This window comes from Antechinus flavipes, chromosome 2, assembly GCF_016432865.1.
Source record: "Antechinus flavipes isolate AdamAnt ecotype Samford, QLD, Australia chromosome 2, AdamAnt_v2, whole genome shotgun sequence".
Classification (NCBI taxonomy): domain Eukaryota; kingdom Metazoa; phylum Chordata; class Mammalia; order Dasyuromorphia; family Dasyuridae; genus Antechinus; species Antechinus flavipes.
Genome location: NC_067399.1, coordinates 182,629,218 through 182,653,194, shown reverse-complemented (window position 1 = coordinate 182,653,194; position 23,977 = coordinate 182,629,218). Strand labels below are relative to the sequence as shown.

At 32.4% G+C, this 23,977-nt stretch overlaps 1 protein-coding gene across 1 annotated transcript in view; it reads right to left on the bottom strand.

Annotated features, from left to right (window-relative positions):
• Positions 1-23,977, bottom strand: part of CSMD1 (CUB and Sushi multiple domains 1) — a 2,716,069-nt gene that overhangs the window by 991,043 nt on the left and 1,701,049 nt on the right. Inside the window, exon 7 of the mRNA XM_051975995.1 lies at positions 23,541-23,618. Within this exon, the coding sequence (XP_051831955.1) occupies positions 23,541-23,618 (78 nt within the window). The remainder of the gene's footprint in view (positions 1-23,540; positions 23,619-23,977) is intronic.

Below are 23,977 nucleotides of genomic sequence, written 5' to 3'. Positions count from 1 at the left end.
TCTAAATTGTAAAGAAATGGTATCTATGCAGACCATCATATTTTAAGTATACCTCTTAAAATGGTACTTTTTTTCTATCTGAAATGATGAGAAGTGATTCAAAATGCCCATTGTTAAAGTAAGCTTGTGTGATTCTTTGCAGAAGGAAATGGCAAGCCATTCTAGTTTCTTTGCCAAGAAAACCCCAAATGAGCCATGAAGAAATCAGACACAACTGAACAAGATTTATTGGTTGGGGGGTTGTTCTGGTATCATCAGGTACCTAATGAATAACCAGAATGAACTTAGCTATTGTGGATGCAGAAAAAGTCAACTAAAGTAAATATTTATTTAGCATCTATTTCAAACATGTCTGATACAATGTTCAGTACTGAGGAGAGATTTAAAGACAAAAAGCAACAAAGCTTATACCAACAAGGAGCTCATACTCTACTTGGGAATGATCCATTATGCAAACAGGTAAGTAAAAGATAATTTAAGGTAGGAGAAAGCACTAGCAACTTGGGGGTTAGGGGAAAAAAAACTTAGTAAAAGATATGGGCCTGACCTATGATTTAAAAAACAGTTAAGGGTCCTAAAACATCTACTCTTAAGCCTGTTTTAAGCATGGGACAAAGCTTGAGCAAATGTCCAGAGAAAGCATGTGGACTGCTGTTAGGAAGTGAAAAGTAATTAAATCATTTTGGCTAGAATGTGGTGTGCCTAAAGAGTTATCCTTGTATTTAGCATATATATATATATATCATGGAAGTAATATCTGTGCTTCAGGAAGATCATTTTGCTACTTATGCTGAGGGAGAATGTACTGAGAAAGAAAGACACCTAAAAATATTAAGACTAATAGGAAGTTATACAATAATCCGGATGAGAAGTGATAAGGGCTTGATAATATAATATCTGGTCATCCTTTACTCTTTCCCTCTCAGATAAATAAAACCACTCAAGAATGGGAACCTGTATTCTATCAGATTTAATGAATTATGTACTGACCAAATTTGCTACTAACCTACAACTATTTCTATAGAGGATTAAAAAAAAAAAAAAAAAAAAAAAGGAAACATGAGTGAGTCCTAAAGATCAACTGGGAAATGAATTGGTGAGTACAGAGTGTATGAGAGAGATGTTGTGGAAATAAAATCAACAAAACCTGGCATGTATCAGATATATGACAGGTTTTTTTTTTTTAATATGAGTAACAGCAGTTCATTTGATCAGACAAGATCAACAACAGAGAATAATAAGAGTATTTCCAATCGTTTCTACTAATGTCCAACTCAGTGTCCAACCCCATTTGGTGTTGCTAAATTTGTATCAAGTAAAGGCATGACAAAAGCCCAGAGGCAGGGGAAACTGGAAATTCAAAAATGAAAAAAGAAGTGGAGACATCCAATCCAACAAATTTATATTAAGCTCTTCTTAGATAAACTATACTGAATCTAAAAATTGACTTTCTAGAAGCAAAATACAACATGTACCAAAAGTTTTTGTAAAGTTTTAAAATATAATGGTTCATGATAAATATGGAAATATATTTGGAAGAATTACACGTTTCATTTAGATTGCTTGCTGTCTAGGAGAGGGAGAAAGGAGATAATTGTGATTATCATAATGATCATCATAATAAACACTGGCATTGCACTAATTCTATTAATGTTTACAGACTTCTTTTCTTATGCTATCATATCTGATTCTCACAACAATTTAACTAGGTAAGTGACATCCCTTTTTAGAGAGGAGGAAACTAACAGACTGGAAGGCTTACATAGGAATTAAGGGTCTGAGGTAAGATTCAAATTTAGTTTTTCCTGACAAGTCCAACTTGCTTATTTTGGGGGTTTCACTTATGAGCACATAATGATTTCCTTATTTTAGATTAATGCCTTTATATATGGCATGACTTCCTTTGGCTACTACTATGTATAAAATACATGTAAGCCTCAATATTCAGGAACTATTAGAGATCATGTTGAAATGGAACATACCCAATAATATAAGAGTTCTCAGATCAGTGTAGCAGGTATGGTGAAAGGATTAGCAAACTCAGTTGGTCTCCAAATTAAGGGGCAAAGATTTATTATGTTGATAACAGCTAGCTGAGCGGCTAAGGAATTTAGCAAAGAATCAAGAGCAAGAAAGTAATTTTATAGAAAAACAAAACAAAACAAAACAACGATTAGCTTCTTCAAGTCACTGAGATGCTACTTTTGTGGTTTAGGAGTAAAATTGAGGAGTGATAGGAATAGGATTGCATTCACTATTGAATTTTAGGATTTAGAGGTAAAATTGAGGAGTAGTCACACCTATTATTGAATTTAAAGGTAGAAGATGCAGTCCACTATTGAATTCTCAGAAATTTTGTTATTACTGACCATGATGTTTTCTGACAGCCAGCATTGTTTGTGACATTCCTAAAGCTGGGTAGCCTTAGAATTATTGCTACATCTTCCCTAGGAACTATACCACATCAATCATTTTATACAACTAATGAAATTATAGATATTTGAGTATTTAACCAGGAGAATTAAAGCACTATTTGAAGTATTTCTCGGCATTATGCAAGACAAATTTGATAAAAAAGAAAATAATCAAGTATATATTGATGGCTATTCCAATAATCTAAGATTAAGGTAGGTGAGGGCCTAGTCCTCTGTTGGTCTTTCTGACTTCTTTGTGAACTCTAATTTTTCTTTCCTTTAATCCCTTAATTGATTTTTAAAACCACTCTGAAGCATACTATACTTAATCATTATTTCTGAGGGTCTCTTGGAGTTTCCATAATTTCCTTTTGAGGTTTTCTTACCACTTATACTCTATTATACTTACTCATTATATCTGGGCTTCTGTCAGGTGGTTAATATTGATCGTTAGCTTATTTGCTATTGTTGCTTTTAAAAATTTTTTGTGTTTCCTTATCATAGATTCTTTTTCTTTCCTTTGTTTATTGGCTACTGTTATTATTATTATTATTATTATTACTTTTGCTTTGTTTGAGGTAATTCTTGCTATTTTGAAATGATGGAGAGAAACATTGCTTAGATAGGACCTCTCATTCAGCCATTTTTCCATAATTCCATTCAGTGCTCTTCCCATGTTCAATCCAAATTCTGACTTTAACTGAAAGTGATTTAAGTTCTCTGATTCTTAGTTTTCACAAGAAAGGGCTTCCTTAATCAACAAGCTAAGGAAGACTAAAGTAATGTCTATTTATATTATAAGTGATGTAATCTGACTTGAGTGCTCGTCTGTCAATAATTATGGAGAAATAAAATGATATTTTTTTCCCTTAGTTTTTATTTATTTATTTATTTTTCATTGAGGCTAGGGTTAAGTGATTTGCCCAGGTCACACAGCTAAGAAGTGCTAAGTGTCTGAAGAAAAATTTGAACTCAGGTTCTTCTGACTTCAGGGCTGGTGCTCTATCTACTGCACCATCTAGCTGCCTCTTCCCTTAGATTTTAGGGAAGATGTATTAGTAATCTTAAAGTCCTTTGGCATAAGAGTTCTATTGTTCTGACAATCTGTCAATGATTGTAAAAGTCCTCTGGCCTAGGAATGTATTAATATTTCTTCACTTAGATTTCAGGGAAAATACCTTAATGATCCTGAAGCCGTCTGACCTAAGAGTGTTCTTGTTCTAACAATCTGACTGTCAATGATTTCAAAGTCTTCTGGCTTTAGAATAGTCCTACTAACATTATTGATTGTCAGATAGATAATCTGTTAGTTACTAATAACCAAGTTCCTGATTCAATAGTAAATAAGACTACCCCTCAAACCTACTTGTAAACCATAAAATTAACAAATAAGTAACATGAAGCTCCTGGTCTTTTTTTCATATAAACGTATCCTCTTGCTCCTGTCTCTCTGCTATTGTCTTCTGGAACTTAGCCCGATCCAACTGGCATTATAATTACAATAAAACTTTGCTCCTTGACTAGAAAATGGGTTCAAGCCTGCAAATTCTTTTGAGATACCTCAGGACACTGGTATATGACCCCAAAATTTTGGCATCCCTTTCCCAACCTCAACTCGAGGATGCTGATTATAAGAGTCTAAGATGGCAGATAGTCTCTTCCAGAGAACCAGGAATTTTTGAATAGAAAAAAAAAAAGACTGTATCCCATTTCCATATGTAGATTACTTAATTCTAGCTAGTATTTTTGAAGACACAAAGTTGGTCCCAAAGAGAATCTGTCCAGGAAATCAGACCTTGGATATAAATATAACAATTCAAAGGAGATTTTCTATCAGTAGGAAATTATCAGTTGCATCATTGTCAATCAGGAACATCACATCTGAAATATAGCAACACTGATCCATTCCCTAGGATTATCTTTTAATCTATACACCAATTTTATTTCTATAGATCTAGTGAACTAATAGATTTAGACCTAAAGGAACCTTCAAGGTTTTATAGTCCAATTGTGTAGTTTTATACCCGGAGAAATCAAAGGTTAGAAACTTTTAAGGGACTTGTCTAAAGTTGTATAGGGAAGAAGTATCACAGTCAAGATTTGAATGCAGATCCTCAGACCCTGTATCCAGTATTTCGTGCGTGTGTGTGTGTGTGTGTGTGTGTGTGTGTGTGTGTGTGTTTTCTTTTGGCTGAGGCAATTGGAGTTATGTGACTTGTGCAGGGTCACACAGCTAGTAACTACTAAGAGTCTGAGGCTGGATTTGAACTCAAGTCCTCCTGAGTTCAGGGACAATTCTCTATCCACTGAGCCATGTAGCTGCCCCTATCCAGTATTTCAAAGCAATATTTTTACATGTGCAGGCTTGTCAGATGTGTCAGCAGTCAGATACTTTACATTGACACCATTTCCTTCTCCTGCTTTTTGCCATGGGCTGCTTCATGTCTGTTTTCCCTTTTGTCTGCTTATGCCTTTTCTACTGTTCTCACCTAACTTTCTGAATAAAAAAGCCTTTCATTTCTCCTTCATCAGTGAGCCAGAGGGTATCATCATCAGCAGTAGTGCCATGAATTGATGTTGTCATACTGTTATGCATGAGTTCTTCATTAAGATGTTGAAGTTAACATTCTAGAATGCTGAACCATACCTCCAAATTCCTTCCTGGCCTATAAAAAGGTTTTTTGCCAAAGCCAATAATAAAAGAGTTTGGAGTTTATCATTAGACAATCTGAGCAACTCAGGCAGAATTTACATGACAAGAAATCTACCAAAAAAAAAAAAAATCCCTCAGGTTATTCCCTTGCTTCAATATCCCCCAAGGAAGTCTACAAATTTTGAAAGGATTCCTTTTCTATGAATGTATATTTACTTATAAGCCTTATTTACCTTGAAAAACTCCCTTTTGACTGAATGTTATATGACATTTGAGGAAGCACAATACCTAAGGCATAAACAATCCTCAAAACAGTTTCTATTTGATTAGGAATTTTGTTTCCTTAATATTGATCGATGTAGATACAATTATCTGTTCCTATTTGATTTGTTTAGTCTATGATTTTTATATTGTTTTAATAAAATAAACTATAATTGGGGATCAATTTTGTGACCCCCCCCCCTTATTTAGGCAACAAAGAAATAATGAAATCAGTAATTCTAAGATGTCCTAAAGGCTTGTGAGGTAGTCATTAAAGTGATAAGTGTGTTAAGGTGCCAGGGAATGAAAATAAAAAAAAATATGGAGCTCATGAAAAATGTTATAAAACAATGAATAGAATCCAATAAGACCTTTACCAACTGTATCAAATCTACGTGAGAAATATTTCCTCAATGTCAGAAACATTATGACAAATAGAACCTTACTTCTATCATTTACAATTTCTTTAAAAGAAATCCATATCATATTTTTTATCATCTGTTTCTTCTATCCACCACATGAAAAAGATTTTTAACTTTTTTTTTTTTTCTCCCTCAGGCTTCTACTCATAGTACACTTTTTTTTTTTCATTTCTACTCAAGCTCAAAAATATGAACACAGAGATTAACTGAGACTCAGAGGATGTTAGAATTAGAAGAGATATTTTGTCCAGAATGCAAGAATAAGTGTAAGAGAATTGTCCATAAAAAATAAAAAGTTTAATTTTTAAATATTTAAAAATCAAATGGTTAGAGAAATATCACCTATATTACTTGTTTATAATCAAATGGTTAGAGAAATATCACCTATATTACTTGTTTATGTCATTCAGTTTTATGGTCTACATTTTCTACTTTTGTTTACATTTATTAGGAGGTTTTTTTTTTTTTCATATTATACTTTGAGTATTAAACTATAACTCTTATTGACTAGATATCATAATAAGTTCATTATAGAGTATAAAATAGATCTAACTGATTCTACATTTATCATTTGTTTCTTATTGAAAAGTTTGCACCCGGACAAATATCTGATTTTAGTTAGTCCTATTCTTAATCATCCTATTGAGAAAAAAAGGTCTCTGCCTTATTCTTGAAAATCTACAAAGAAAATCTTCCTGAGTGTGTTAAGTTTTCGTCTACTCCACATTTAGGCAATATAAGTGATATTCTTTAATTGTGTATCTAGTACATTCAGTATTTCATATTAATTCCCCATCATAACAAATTTGTTGTTTTCCTTAGTAGAAATAAAGCATACACTTATTTTCTGAAGCATACACAATTTTTAAATGTCTCATGTGCTTTATCTCCATCAAAATAAATGACTCCTAATTCATTTATGTGATGATTGCTCTAGCACCCAGGACACCCCAGAATCAGTGGGAGTCAGAATAAGCAAAAATCCTTAGTCTTTATTCTTGGTCTTTAGACACAGGATTGAACAGGATGGAAGCAGAATCTCCTTGACCACCTTCTCCCTCCTCTACTGCAAGGAGTGACTCTGGCTCATCTTACTCCACCCCCTAGTCCCTCCTACAATCCTCTGTATACATCAATCATTGAGCCAGCACAGGATAGTGGGAAGGACCATTTTCCAAGCATATGCCATAGATTATTGTCCAATCAGTAATTAGCCCTAACTACTTGAACCGACCTCAGTATAACGACTGAAGAGTTTCAGCCCTCTACACATTTAACCTTTGAATTTTAGGGAGACAATGTGTTATAATGAGAATGTGTTATAATGAGAACAGTACCAAAGTTGGAATTAGTAAACCTAGATCCTAATTACAACTCTGTCAAAAATAAATGCATGATATTGGTAAATCACTTCATATCTCTAGTCCTAAACTTTTATCAATAGCTGTAAAACAATGGAGTAGAATTGGGATTTCTAAAATGCCTTCCTCCTCTAAAATTCTACTACCTTTAAATTATTTTCAATGTTTTTGTATAAAATATTTTAAAATTACTTATAGATGATTTAGTTTGGAGATGAGGCAAGGACTAATATTATCTTATTACTATATTGGAATAAAGGTCTGATTGTTATTACATATAGACAGAAACATTCTATGAAGTAAATATTTTGTGATGACTATGTCCGTGGAAAATAATAAAGTAGAAAACTTAGAGGAATGCGAAGAATACCTGACTTAGAATAAAAAAAAAACAAAAACACAACAACAAAAACTCAGATTTGGGATTGGGATTAAACCCTTGCTCTCTATGTTTACTAGTCAAACAAACTTCAACTACCAACTTAGTAATGGACTATGCATCTATTGGCTGAAAAGCAGACTTCCTAGATTTGTAAAAGTATGTCAACTGGAAGGCCAGAGAGAGATGAATTTTGGGAATGCAACAGCTCTCAAAAACCATCTATTAAATTAAAGAGAGACTGTGCTATTTATTCTTTAAGGAAGTACCTAAATGAAAAAAAAAAAAACTATTAGAGATCTTTGAAATATTGAACCATCAAGGTATAGCTAGGTAACTACACAGACAAATATGAATAGGAGAATTACAGACAAAAAAAAATTAAAGGAAATCAAGTAGAAGACCATTCTTAAAGCAAAAGAATGAGTGAGTATAATTTCAGGTAATATCAGGTATTGAGGGAAAATTAGGAGGTGGAATTTGAGGGCTTCCTAAAGTATTTTAACTCAATGTATGTCAACTTTAATTACTCATAATTGAGATTCTGTATCTTCTACTCTTGTTTACATCTAAGAGGAGCTTTGTTCATGCTGTACTTTGAGTATTAAAACTATGGCTCTTATTGACCTGCTATCACAAGTTCATGGTAAAGTATAAAATAATCCTAACTTATTCTACATTTGTAGTTTGGTTCTTATTGAAAAGTTTGCATTTGTCATCATTAAACAGAAACCTGTTTGTGCCTCCAATTAATTCAATATATTAGCAACATTTATTGATCTAAACCTTTGCTCTAACATGCTATTAGACTTCTCTGATAGATTTGTCACTGAATAAGACACAAAAATCACAAATTTTTAAAAGTTGAATTTCAATAAATTACTTTTAAGAAAGAAATCATCTCTGAACAAAGCATAATAAATTATCCTTTCATTACTTCTCAGTTATATTATCTTTTTTTTTCATTTATTGTCTAAGGGTTTTTAATATATATTATTTTAACTGGCCTATAAATCTTCAAGGATAAGAAATGTATTTGCTATTTGTGATCTTATGAAAGTGATCAGACTTTCTGTAGAAGGTAATACATGTTAAAAATAAATTTCTCAACTGATTCTTTAAAATGAAAGACTTTAATACAGAATTCAGGAAATAAAATTTAGTCCCCTCAAATATTTCTTGATAAAGTCTTTGGGTAGGTCACTTACCTTCTGTAGTGTTTGGTTTTTCTATCTTCAAAATGAAAGAACTGAGATGCAAACGATCTCTAAAGATCTTAAAGATCTGACTCATAACATCCTATGACATCAGCCAAAGCTTTAGACAAAGCAGTTAACAAAGTAGTATGGGTAAGGTAACTTATATGCAAAAAATGATTGGGTGAACAAATGAAGAAGTTCAGGGGAAATTAGAAGAATGAATATTTCATTTATTAGAAATGTTTTTATCAATATTCCCTAACCAATTATTTTTTTTCCAATTTATGTTTCATAACCACTCTCCACTGAGGACTAAAAACTTTATTTATTCAGAATCTTTCAAAGATGATCAGAAGGATTTAAAACTGAAAAGAGGGTGGGGGAAAAGAAACTATTCAGGCAGACTTACCATGCCAGACACCATGGTGAGTGACAGCCAAAATATGGGAAGAATCATAGTAGAGAGAATCCATAATTTTCAGAAGAAAAAAAAATTCAAAAGAAGAGCCAGATATGAAGTGACATTTATACAGCTCTTAAAAGTTGGCAAAATATTTTACATTGATACATTTTAACATAACAATAAATCTTTGAAGTAATTGCACTAAATATTATCTCAGTTTTATAGATGGGGAAACTAGTCTCAGGTTCACAGAATTGTCAAATTTCGGGTTTGGAAAAAAGTCCAACTCACATAAGTAAAAGATTCCTTCCTTCAATCTGTTCCCATAAGTGATCATCTAGCTTTTACCTAAAAATCTCTAATAAGAAAGAATCCATTATATCCCAAGACAAGCAGATGTATTTTTATATAGTTCAAATTGTAATGAAGCTTTCTATTATATCAAGCCTAATTTTATCTCTTTTCTTCTTTTATTTCTAGCACTCCTTTGGGGACAAGTAATGGAGTGGCCCTTTCCCTCAAATCCACTTCAGTGCAAGATCAAAATTCCTCAAGTGTATTTTTTATTGACCAGGCTGACACTTTTAATTTGCAGCTGGGCTATAACTTTTTGCACATAATGAATAGGTAATCTACACCCTTCAGTCCTCTCCTTCTGCCAAGGAGGGAGTACCCAGAGAGATGAAATTTTAGTTCTATACAGAACTGAAGTGTGGTATGATTGCAAAGCTCCATTTTAGCCCTCCCCCAAAAAAGGAAAATCTGAGTTCCTGCTGCTTCTAGGAAGAGAAGACCATGACCTTTTCCTGGAGAACTAGAATTTAATCAGCTTTTACTCCTGTACACACACTGAAATCATTAAGGTTAAGAGTAAATCAATAAAGTTGGTACTCTTGTTTTTTGTGGACAACAAACAATTTATATTTAAAATCCTCAGGATGTGATCAGCTTTGTGGCTACCTAATATTCCTATCTAAATTTTGACTTGAAGTTTTACTTTTCTTATTTTATCTAATGAGATTGTTGGCATTTGTTTTTGATGATATATTAAAAAAATACATTTGAGTCTCTATTGCTATCAAAGGATAATAGGACATTAGATTTAGAGGTAGCAAGGATCTTAGAGGTCATCTATTCCAACTTCCTCATTTTTAGCAATCAGAAAAATGAACCCTAGAAAAATTATGGTCACACAGGTGTTTTCCTGGAATTCATTTTGCCCATCTATGTTAGAAGGAAAACAAGGGTATAATGATATCTTAATGTCTTTTAGATTCTGGAATAATGATTAAACACTCACTCTGGGTGCACCACTCTGCAAAGTGGTAGGAATACAGAGATAGAAGCCACTCTTGAGAAATTTATGGTTTGGAACTATTATTATCCTTTGCAGATTGATGGGATTAAGGGTTTAGTGTCCCTGCCATTTGGAAAAATCATGTAAAATGTTTTGGCCCTTCCTTTGCATTAAAAAAGTCTTTTTTTTTTTTCCTTTTTTTCTTTCATTGTGTTTTTACAGAATCTTATGATAAAATTTGGGCAAAGTATTTAGTCCTAAGCTCTATGTAGGTCAATGTTAAGATTTTATACATGCATTTTACACATTTCTGAATTTCTAAACTTTTTCTATGTCATTTACAGACCTTTATGTGTTGTCTATAGTTTCCATAAAATTCCTGCAAAATTCCCCATTTGATTTCTTATGCCAACCAACAATATATAGCAACTGTGATAGGGAAAATTTCAATATGAAGTAACTAATAATTATAAGTTAGAAAACATTAAGTGTGACAGAAATGTCAAGAAGAGAAGGATGGGACATTCAGGGAGAACTCTAGCTGTTTGAAGAGAGAAAGCTTCATGGAAGAGATGGAATGTAACCTTGTATTTGAAAGAAGGAAAAATAATGAAAGGCAGAGATGTTGAAGGAATTGATTTCAAATATAATGGGAGGTGTCCCACACAAGTACACAGAGGTATAAGAATGCTGGATAAGATTACAAAACAATCAGTAGTCCAGTTTTATTGCCCTGTGGAATATGAAATAAGGCTAGGAAGGTAGTCAGGAGCCAGATTGCAAAGAGCTACACACCTTCTCCCTTCCCCTCCCCCCCATTCCAAGCTAAAGATTTTATATTCTATGCATTATGTAAAGCAGATCCACAAAAAAGTTTTTTTCTTTTTTTTTTACTTTTTTTGAATAACTTGATAAAATCTGCACATTACAACTTCAGATAATAAACTACATAAGGTCGAACCATGGATGCACAAGAACAAAAAGTCCATAGAATTATCAAGAAGTAAAAAGAAACTTAGGGGTCATCTTTTCTGACTTCTATATTTTATAGGTTAAATCCCCCCCCAAAACAAAACAAAACAAAACAAACAAACAAAAAAAAAAAACCCTCCACAATAACAGAAAAGTGAACTGATTTGCCGAAGATCAGTGGAAAATATCCTAATTTTCTTTCTATTAAAGCATCTTTAATAATAAGGATGAATCATATAGAAAATCTCTAGGCTAGCAAATTTCTATTAGGATATTTTAAAATTGGCAATCTCTGCCCATTCATTTTTTCTGTACATATTTTGTAAGGAAAAAAAAAATCTAAGTTCATTCTATGGAGATAAAATTGAATGCCATTAAATTACAGAATTAAATTCAAGAAAATTACACTTTTAGATCTAGAGGGGTCTCAGAGATCATGTTACCTTATCTCCTTATTTCCTCAAATGAGGAAACTTAGGTAAAGTGATTTTTTCGATTATACAGTTTAATATTTATTAGAAGTTCCATTTCTTCTTAGTAGGACTTCACCACTTGAAATGATTCATAAGATTTTGGTAAACCACATTCATAATGTAAGTAAAACGTTGCTCATACTAATTATGGCTAGAAAAACTCTTACCCTCTTCCTCCCTCATCTCTTTGTGTTTCTCTCTCATTTTTTCTCATTATAGTTTCAATGTAAATTTTTTCATCTTAGAAATCAGCAAATGCTACTGATTATGGTTTGATATATTGTTTTGTAGAGTGCCTAATAATGGCAAAATTTTAAAAACTTCATTAAATTTTAAAATGGGTAAGTAATACATCTTTTTTGAAGAGTCATTTATGAAACATTTATCAGCACAGCATTGTGTGGGACTCTCAACAAGTAATGGCATTATTAACTTGGAGTTAAAAGAGAGTTTAGAAGTACTACTGTTTGAATAATCAAATAAGGGAACTGAATTTTTTGGGATTAAGTGAAAAGCATAGAATCAGCATTCAAACACAGGTCTTCTAACTTAAAAGTCAACATGCTTTCTACTATACAGTGCTGCCTTTCCCAACTTGTCTATTTCTTAGTTTTCTCATCTGGAAAATGAGAACGACAACAGCTATCCAACTTACCAAACATATTTGTTGTTAGGCTCTAATTAAGTCATATATATGAAAGGATTTTTAAAAATGTAAAGTATCAGACCAAGTCAAAGTACTTGATGTAGAAAATACTGAGAAATGGGTAAGGATGATTTGAGAGAAAAGTTTTTAAAAAGTAATTGACCAATCAAGTTTGGTCACTTAGCATTGGTGTGATCTTGAAAGAGTTACTTAGCCTCAATGGTTCACTCTTATCACCTATAAAATGAGAGACATGGCCTCTGAGGTCCATTATAGAATCAGATGTTTGTTCCTATGCATTTAAGATGAATATCAATTTAGAGTAAAAATAAGATTATACCTATCACTCTGGCCTAAAAATGTATTCTAAATCCTTACTTTATTGGGGTTAAATTTAGGTTGCAGGTATATGGAATGGAAAGCATTTTACATTTGTAAGGATGTTGGGAGTTGATATTTCAAAGTCATTTAAGTTAATAAAAGCCATTTGACCTCTATTTTTAGAAAGTGTTGTAATTTTTGCTCTACTGTCAAAAAGCTGGTCTAATGTGATTTCCTTGAGTGCCTTAAAATACTATCTTGCTTTATTATTTAGAGATCCAGTGTTTAGCACAATGCCTTGCACATTTAACTACTTAAAATATTTTTTTTATTCATTTTTAACAGACAAATTAGTGGTCATTTCTTATTTTACAACAGGATTGTTCACTTTACAATGAAATCTCTAGGAAATCTTTAAATAAAATTCTTGGGAATATCTGAAATCACAAAATCTAAAGGTAGGATTTCAAGAAAATGTCTATTATATGTCATTTAAAAAAATCTATCTGTAAAAGGGGAAGTTTATTTTTCTTTACAATTATAAAATGATTGATTCTGACCTCACTCTCTCAGAGCAAGGCTTATTGCATCTATGTCCATCTTTGCCATCAACTTGATACCTCTTTAGCTGTGTTCTCTCTAATTTAGGATCCTGTTTCATTTAACCTTTTAATACCAGGTAGGTTTTACAAAGGAATATTTATTTCAAAGACATAGAATGAATAAAACACAAACATTTCCTTCAATATCTCAGGGACATAATCCCCCTGTGAGGTTAAGGAATGACAGGAATTAGACTCATAATTATTTTCAATATCTAGATGGAATTGAGCCTACCAAGTACATGTACAAAAATTCCAGAACTGTTGGATGAATCCTTTGCTGGGCTGGACTCCCAAAAGTCACTGCTGGAAATGTTCCTGATAACCCAGGGCATCAGTACTGGAGTGGATAAGAAGATTCCCAACTTATGGCTTGTTTATAACTTTGTTCAAATACTTGCTCAAAATTTTTCAGAACTCTTAAGAAAAAAGACTACACTCTTTCCATTTAATTCCTTGAGTGGGATCTTGAGGGAAGGAGTTGCTAAGTTCCCACCAAAGTAAAGGACACAAAGCTACCACAGCTGAAGCTGTTGTGATTTTTTGAAAAGCTTTGAAAAGTCAGCAAGAAAGCCTTTTCTTCGATATGTAATTAGCCAACTAGTCATGGAGTATGTAGGCCTCCCCTAGTGCCTCTAGGCATTTCCCTGACAGATATCAGGCTTCTCCCATAAGCAATTCCTTAGTATGATCCATATAAAGTTGCCATTTTAGGGAGCTTAATGGGTTCTGCATATTAAGCAAAACCTCATTGTACTAGTAAAGGAATCTTTACAAACTGCTAACTAATTAGAGTTGATAGATTATTGATCTAATCTTACAAGAAGATGTTTTGGCCAGAATCTGAAACAAGGTACTAAGTAGAACTAATTAGTACAATGCTTGTGTTTACACCTTTACTCATTGGAGTTCACAAGTATGCTAGCTTCACAAAGTAAACTTTGTAACTTTGTGAGTTCACACCTCCCTTGAAGCTCTTTGGGCCAGAGAGGACTATGGGAGAAAACCCATAATCCCATTCTCTCAGAAGACTCAGATATAAGGCCAGTGAAGAGAGAGCTATTCCAGAATATATTCCACTTGGCTGGCTGGTCGCAGAAGAGAGTTCAGCTGGATTAGAGAGGGGCACTCTGGTGCAGACACAGAGCACTTTGGGAGATTTCAGCAGAATTACTCCAGAAGCCCTCTCTCCGAGGCAAGGCAGAATATATTCCACTTGGCTGACTGGTGGCAGACGAAGAGTTTTCAGAGGATAAAGCTACGAGTGGAGAGTTCAGTGGACAACCAGATTCATCTTCATCTCACACCACTGTGGTAGGTGGCTGGGCTTCTGCATGCCCCCCACTGAGACCAAGCTGGTCTGAAAGACTCACCAGAAAGCTAGCCGAGCCCCCAGTGAAGGAGACAAGAGATTCATTCCATCTCTGTGCTGGTTGGCTAAGAGGCAGAGGCTAAAGGACAGAACCTTTGGATTTGGAGATATTTGGAGGCTCTAAGCTAAACCAGCTGTCTTTTGAGAAGAACAAGAACTCCAACATTTGAACTCCAACAGAATTACTAGTGATTTGTGAAAAAATCACCACTTATATTTAATCACAGGAGACATAGGACTTTTCTTTTGGAGGAAATGATACATTTCTTACATTTTATTCAACTTAAGTTTATATGTAAATTCATGATTTTCCTAAGCATTGAAATAATTTCACACTTTTTATGTTTCATGTTTTGTAGTATCCAAACTGCATTCAAACTATGAAACAGGAAGTATTAAAATAATAAATCAAAGTTCCCTTTAAATCTCCTACTAATACTTGTAATGATTTTTACTTCTATAATGTGGCACTTGGCACTTCAGAAACACTTTAATTATTCAATTTTTATCTTAATCCCCTTGATTTGTCATATATTTTCACATGCATATAAAATGTTTTAAATCATACATCTCTTTATATTTCTTTCCATCTGCTCTCTTTTTATTAAAATATTAAAAGACCTCATAGGATATGATGGTTTAAGTAGTATGTCAAATAAGTATAATCATTTGGTATAATTAAGTTATCACATTTAATCCAATTAGCATGCTAATTTATTTAAACTGATGACTGAAATTAGTGGATAATTTTGGTGGTTAAATTAAGTAAACATTATAAATCCCTTCTGAATTACATTAATCTAATCCCATTGTATAGATAAGAAAACTAAGTCTATTTCTGGGAGTTAAAACATCCTAAATCTGAAGGTTTGAGGTTTTACTAGAGGTCAAACTCAGTACAGAAGGAATATTTAGGTGTAATAGGTGGAAATTTTTTAAAAATGCAAATTTAGACATATTATAATAAGATGAAATAGGGAAAAAAATTTTTTTTAATCATTAGAATTGTCCAAAAATTGACTGGATTGCCTAGAGAGGTAGTGGATTCACTCCTACTAGCAATCTTAAAGCAAAGACTAGATAACTACATAATTGATACCTTGTAGAAGGGACTGTTGTTCAGGTGTGGTTTGAACTAGATGGCTCCTTGTATTACTATATATGAGGAAGTATAAAAATAGATTCTTTGGTCTCTGTGATTTTATCTGGATGAACATTTTCTCTAGTAATATACAATTCATTAATACTTTGTTGTCTTTATAATTTGTGTGGGTCACAGCAGAGTTAATTGACACATGCATATTTATAAGCCTCTTTAGTATCAGGAATACAATTTCAGTCATAGGATTTTAAGTCTAAAGATGGAAGCAATGTTGGAGTCCAACTTGAGCAATGCACTCATTTTTCAAATGAGAAAACTAAGACAGAGAGAGACTGACTTTTCTTATGACTATAGCATCATAGCATCATTCATTTGGAATTTGAAGAGACCTTATCTGAGAAGCCATCTAATCCAACTTCCATACTTTTTAGATGAGAAAAAGTGAGGCTCAGAAGAAGATTAAGGAACTTGCCTAAACTCACATCAATAGACGTTTCAGAGATAGGATTTGAATATGGATCCCCTGATTAAAGAATCAGTATTTGTTTCATTATTTCGAAGCCCAAAACTCAATCCACTATATAACATGACTTCAGTTCCTATTATTTAATGTAAAGTAGATTTTAAATTAATAATATGGTCACTGGGAATGATTACTGATTTACAGAATATATCATTTCCTTCAACTTCGAAGAAAAAATAGAATTTCAGTCATCAACTACATTCATTATTTTCCGTGACATTAAAAAGACAATATGCAGACTGTAGCCTAAAAATATAGCCTAAGTATGCCTTAAATTTTTAATAGTGAGGATTTCCATACCTATTGTTATAAAGGACTCAGAATTTCTTGACAACTCTTCATTTTCCACAAGTTGTTCTGTTTAGTTTTAATTCTATGAATATATCTCTGTCCTAGTTACATTGGTGCCCTTACTAGATTGTAAGCTCCTTGAAGATAAGAAATATCTTTGTTGTTGGTGGTGGTGTTTGTATCCCTATCACTTAGCACAATGCCTATCATGTAAAAAAAAAAATTAAAAATTAAAATTTTACACTTAAAATTTTCAAAATATTCACTAATTATTGGTTAATGATGATTCAAATTGATATTCATGTATTATACTTTATAAAGAAATTATAGGGCATAAGCTATAAAATAATAATCTTTTGAAAATAATATTAAAAGTCAACATATTTGGGGGGATCATTTTTGACCTAATTCTAACAACTTTAAATTCAAACTTCAAAACTTTTCTCTACAACATTGTTTTTTTTTTTCCAATAAAGAGAGTATCTTTTCCCAGAATCTAAATAAATTAAACATTCAACTACAACTCTTCCTTTCTATACACTATCACAAAGGGTCTGAATTCTTTCCTTTATATTCAATGTAGATTTGCATATCCTTTGAGTTTTATGTCCATAACAACTATTCGCCTTATTTTTTTTTTAAATCTGATTTGTTATTTCCTCCATGTAGGATTGCCAAGAAATTCTCTTTACCAAAAAAATCTTAGTACCTGCTGCTCTTCAATCTATATTCTAAGAAAATTCTTGGGTCCCAGAGAAGTTGAGCTTCTTGCTATAACTCTTTGTCATAAAGTCAATATATGACAAATGTAGAACTTTTAAACTAAGGTCTTCTGAATCTGAGGCCTGATCTCTATGTATTACCACATTCTACCTCTTTTTCTATACATTATAAATACCTGAATAAAACCCAAATTTCCAACAAAGGCCTCTCTAACATCTTACCCAGTTAGATTCTATTATAGTATTATATGTAATGGCATTATACCTTCCTTGGAGAATATATCATAAAATCAGCTAAAATGGTCAAAATAGATATAGTCAAATTTACTCTTGAGATTTTCTTAAATTACCCATAAACTATACTACCTTTAAACAGTTATAGCCAGAAAGAATGGCAGAGTCTCTTAAGAGAAAGTAGTCTATATTAGAAATTATACCAAGCTGAGATGAAACTTTTGAAACAATTGAATAAAACTTTTATTTTTTATTACAACCAAATAAACTACCCATTAGAAGAAAAATTTAAAAAAAATCTCAAAAGAAAAAAAAATAAGCAAAAACTCAAGCTAAGATGAAAAAATTAGAAGTAAGAGGGAAGGATACCTCTTATGGGGCTTCACACGTATAGGTGTAATTACATTAGAGAGTAATAATGTAATGCTGGAGAAACTGAGGCAAGGTAGAGATTAGAAAGTTTTTAATATTTTATTTGAATTTCTGAGAAGGAGAGATGTGCTGGGGGCATGTCCAAAGCATCCAGTAGTGAATATGAGTTCTCAATGACATATATATTCTTGGCTCCAAACTTGGGGCTCTAAGGCAAAGGGGGGGAGTGCAAACTCTGGTGAGCGGGAATCTCCAGGCAAGGATCATTATTCCGGTTCTGACAGTTTGAGGGATAGGACCATAAATTCTTACAAATTGGGAGTTAAGTAATGTCCAGTTTAGAGCCAGGAAGTCTGAAATTCAGAGTTATAATGAAGCCAATTAGGTATCTGAAATAGGACATCTGGAGTCTTATCTTCTGGAATGTTAGATCTCCACAACCCTAATTATCTCAGTTCTTCTGGGCAGAAAAGGAGAATTGCAACCAGAGAAACTGAGGCCGAACAACTTAGGGAAACTGAGGCCGAACAATTAGGGAAACTAAGTCAGGACACTAAAAAGGGATCTGTGGCACAACAATTATACAAGTGCCTAACTTTATGATGTTTCACTCAAGACAAGACTGCTATTTCTACTCAGGATTATAGATTAATCTTGAGAGCACATACTTCTAATATATTTTTCACTGATGTGTTTCTACTGCTATACTTCTCATTGATAATCCAACAATGGATTTAATAGGAAGGAATAGCAATAAAATGTTCTATTTTATGCTAATTTAAAAGGATTATTACACTCAGTAGAATCACTAATACTATTTACATAGTAATATTTTGTCTTTATTTCCCCTTTTAGTCCATTAAGTAAAACTGTATTCATAATTACATGGGACAATTCACTGTTCAACTAAATTCAAATTTATCTATTAATGTGGGCATCAGAAATTGTTCACAGGGATCATATTTTTTTTTTTTCAAATTGTGTTTTAATTCAAGTGGCTAGTTTTGAAGGACCTAATTACATAATTATTCCTTAGCTTTCCCAAAGTTTTCATAGTTATTATCCATTCTGCCCTATATTTTCAAATATGGAATCCTTAATGTTATCTATAATTTGTGCTAACATGTTAATTAGATTAAATAAGATAGTTTTAATTACATTAAAAATACTCTTTATTTGACATAGATTTTAATATTGATTATCATTATTTGTTAAATGTACTTTTCACCAACCTAGTCAATATCTATCTTTCTTTTTTTTCTTTTCTAAAGCAGAATCCAATTTTGGTTCCCATTGTTGGACTGAATGTTCAGTCCATTCATAATAAAATATCTACTTTTCTATTTGAACCTTTCTTGTGCCTATGTCTTAAGAGGAGCTCTACTGATAAAGAATTACATGTTTGCCTATAAAAGCATTCTCTGAAACTATCAGCAGAAATATTTCTTAAGAATTTCTAAAGAATCTCCTTTGCTTACTTATTCTGGTGAGAAATAAGGCTATAAAGTGGGAAAGTCATGGAGCCTTCTTTCCTTTCATACCATATGGTACAATAAAAGGCCTCAGTCTATATTTGTTCTTTCCTCTTTCAAATGGTGGACATGAAAGCCTCTGACTTTGAGAATTCAAAAGGTCAAAAAGGCACTCTGGTATTCCAAGTCCAGCGTCTGAGTTGCCGAGTTAGTGGAGCATTAATACCTGAAAGAATGACCTTTAATACTGAGTTTAATAACTCAGTAAAAGCTGAAAGATGGATTCACCCAGTAGACATGTCACCTCCAACTGTAAACTTGGTGCTGGGTAAGAATTAAGCTAAATTCTAAGCTTACTCTTCCCAAATACCTAGGTAATATAAGGGAAAATATGACCCCAGAATGTTGGGGGGGTGGGGAGGGAATATATATATATATATACATATATATATATATCTTCGAAATAAATATCCCTTTGTAAAAGATAATTGATTCTAGGACTTTAAATGGAACTAGGACTTAATTACAGATATTCAACAATATGTATATATGTGCTGGGGGAAGGGTTAGGGAAGGGACAAAGCTAGTAGTTGATAGAAGTTAGTGGGTTACCTCACCATGAAAAAAAAGAAGCCAAGCAACTTTCTACATTCCTATATTTATGATTGAAATTTTTCTCCTTTTTATTTTCATGGATATTTAATTTGCCAACTCTATTCAAATTAATAATCTCTGGAGGTTTATAACTTCTCTCCTTTACTCCCACAATTCTAGGTAATAAACCTATAGAATTATCAAAGTAGTAGAGTAAGAACTGTAGGTTTCTGTACCTAACAACTCTGTTTTTTCAACTTAATTTTGATATGGGTGGGATGGCTGGTAGTCTTATGTAAGAGATTTTTTTTAAAATAAAAGAAATGTGTTTTATAATTCTATAAAGTAATCTATAAAATAATGAATTTACTTTAATTTGTTATTGACGTCTATGGTTCTTTCTAACTCTTATATGCAGTTTCTCTACAATGAAATACATACACATAATTACTATATATGTACTGTATTTGTATTGCATTTTTTGTTTGCTAAACACAATTCAAGAAATACTAAAAATGTAGACTGAGAATTTTAAAACTCAATATTGTAAATAAACAGTTTTATGATGCCACTGAATACTCAAACATGCTTCTATAGGTTGCTGAGCTCTGCTTTTGGGTTGAACACAATTCATTTTCCATTTTGTTTAAAATATGAGATGTTCACTTTGGAGAATCAATTTCACTGTCTAATCATACACACAAACTATCTAAACAGTAGTTTCATTTTCTAGCTGGATTATAATTCAGTTTAACGATCTATAATTTAATCAGATTATACCTTGTTTTATATTTTCCTTTCTTCTCATTATTTTAGAAATTATATATATATATAAATACTGTTTTTGTAAATGAACCACCTTGTTTTGCTCTTCATTACAAGTGATGTTTTTTTCCTCAATATATTTAGACAGTCAGTCTCTTCACAGCAAGCTTTTTGCATAGCATTTTATAAGATATTTTAGCTCCTGCAGTGACAAAGGCCTATTTAGAAACTGCAAGCATAATTTACTAACCTGATTTATGAAGCAATTCATACAACCTAGCTTATTTCTATTGTACAGGGGTGGATCTGTTTTGAGAAAGCAAGGATCTGTAACAATTGTACAACTTTACATTATTCTATTTTATGATAAGGGGAGAAAAGTAGATTGCATAATTATCCTGCATGTTTTATTAAAGCTTTACACAACTGTTAGAAGTTAATGGGGCTGTTTTTTTTTTTGTTTGTTTGTTTTTTTGCTGCTGCCAAAATCTACTCTATTGTTAGCTCTAGAGCACTTGATTCCAGAAATCCAGCACAGAAAGTAATAAAAATGCCTAATCTATAACAGTATTTCCAATAGCCCTCTATTACTATTGTTCAAGAAAATCATACATTAGAAATATAAGCAATAATACCCTTGATAGCTTTGTTTGATGTTAGGAAATAAATTATCTCTCATAGTTTGTAAGTCAAGATATTCAGGTAATTTATATTAATTTAAGATACATTATGATACAGTAGAAATACCAAGGACTCAAGAGTCTAAAGCTTTGGGTATGAATTGCTCTTCTTAGATTTATTACCTGTAAAATGCTGCATAAATCTTAAGTAAATTCCTCCAGGATTGACACAGTAATAGAGTATAGGGCCTGTGGTCAGGAAGATTCCTCCTTCTGAATTCAAATCTGACTTTAGACATTTAACTAGCCATGTGACTCTGGACAAGTCACCTTACTCTTAGTGCTTCGATTTCCTTTTCTATAATATGAACTGGAGAAGAAATGGTAAAGCACTTTAATCTCTTTCCCAAGAAAATCCCAAACAAACTGAAATGACTGAACAAATCCCTAGACCTCTAGATTGGCTCTCACTTTCTGCTCCAATTCTTTAACCTTATGATATATGACCAAGAGTGAGTTCCCAAAAATCATTTAAAAAGACTTTAACCAAATGCTGCAAATCACTAAAAAATATAGATCTGCCAAATAAAATTAATCTGAATATTCAATTCAGACCAGAAAATTGACAAATTTTACATTTATTTTTTAATAGGGGAAAGAGATATCCAGTACAATAATTTCTTGTGTGTACAGAAAATCCCTCAAATGATAAAGATCAACAACAAGTCCACAACTTATTTTCTTAGAGAATTGCTTAGAGCAACTCTGGGAGTTTAAAGGACTTGCCTATATCCACTTAGCCAGTATGAATCTTGGTGTTCTTGATTTTAGGACTATCCCTATATCCACTACAAATGAATGACTATTAAAGCATTGATTATGAACTTATTATGTTATAGGCTTTGTCCTAAGTGCTAGGGATACAACTACCAAAAAAATGAGATCTTTTCTGCTTTCAAAAGTCCTGTAATATCAACTGTATTATTGTTTTTCTACAAGCATCACACTGTTATTCCCTTTTATTCTCCTATCATCCTCCCTGCCCATTTCATTATCCAAGATATCATGGAAAGATATGTGAAATTGGATGGTACTAAATCCCAGATTCTGTAATCCTAGGAAGTTATAGGAGAATATGAAGAGAAAAACATCCCAAGGTATGGGCCTCAAAAGAATTCAGTACTAAAAAGATAGTGCTTCTGATTGCAAAGTATAGCTGGGGACATAAGAGGTATGAACAACTTAATTTAGCAATGGAACAAATTTGATTCAGCGGTTTGGGGAAGAAAGTGTCTAAGGCTTCTCAAAAGGAGCTTCAGTATTAGTCCTGTCCTTATTTATAAAAGAAGGCTTTTGTCCAAAATTATTGAACTGAGATAACATCTAGAAAGGAATTATTGAAAGAGTTGAAATTGAGTAATATGATGGCTGCCATCTAAAGAAATGTGAGTAATGTGATGGCTGCCATCTAAAGTTTATGAAAAATTAATAGCTCCAAAAAGATGTACTATGTATATTCGTTGTGAAGCATAAGTGACTGCCATTATTTTAGGTGATAGATACCTACTCCCTTTCTCTGATAGTACTACTTTTAGGGGTTCTACTACAAATCTTTTTTTTTTTTTTAATAACATAATGAACCTGTTCATTCTTTCAACCTTGGCAACCTCTACAGTTATAAGACATGTTAGATACAACATCCTAACAGGTAGTTTAAAATTGACATTCTCAGATTATCTCTGAGTATGGATATATACTAGTCAAAGAAACAGAAGTCCTCAAAAATTGATATAAATTATCTGTTTCTAAAGACTAACTGTGATACTTAAATTGACCATGAATTAGAGAAATAATAAAAGGAACAATAGATCCAGCAGAGTGAGAGAAAATTTTTATTTACCCACATAGCACCTAGTGTTCCTTGTTTTCCTAGAAAAAACAATTCTAAAAGGAAATATTGAGAAAAGACAAAACAGAAAAAACATGAATATTTTCTCCTCTTTAAATATCACATTCTCTTGATCTCTTATTTTTAACAAATATTTACATTTGCATAAAAATAGGACTTACAGACAGAATTTTTATGATTATTGTCCTTGTTGGGCAGCATCTTGACTCCTCTTGACTTCAGCTCAATTGCTTTTTTCACTGAAAGACAAAATAGTGTTGTCAGTAGCAGCATAAACCCTGGAAATAAATACAAATATATGTTCATACAGTCATAACTATAAATATATCATAAAACCATATTGAATCTTCAGTGTAATACAATTCAAGGAGAGTAACCACCAGACAAAAAAAAAATCAACTCCAAGAGGCTGATGATACAAATAAAATTAAATTTAAGGTTTTCCAAATAATGCATATTAAGTCCATCAAGCTGCAAGACAATTTTAGAGCCATACTATAAAGATAATATTGAGTAGATCATTGTAAAGAAATTATCTGCTGTTTACTGGGATAGCCCATTACACAAATTTTAATTTCACTACAATAATTGCAAAATT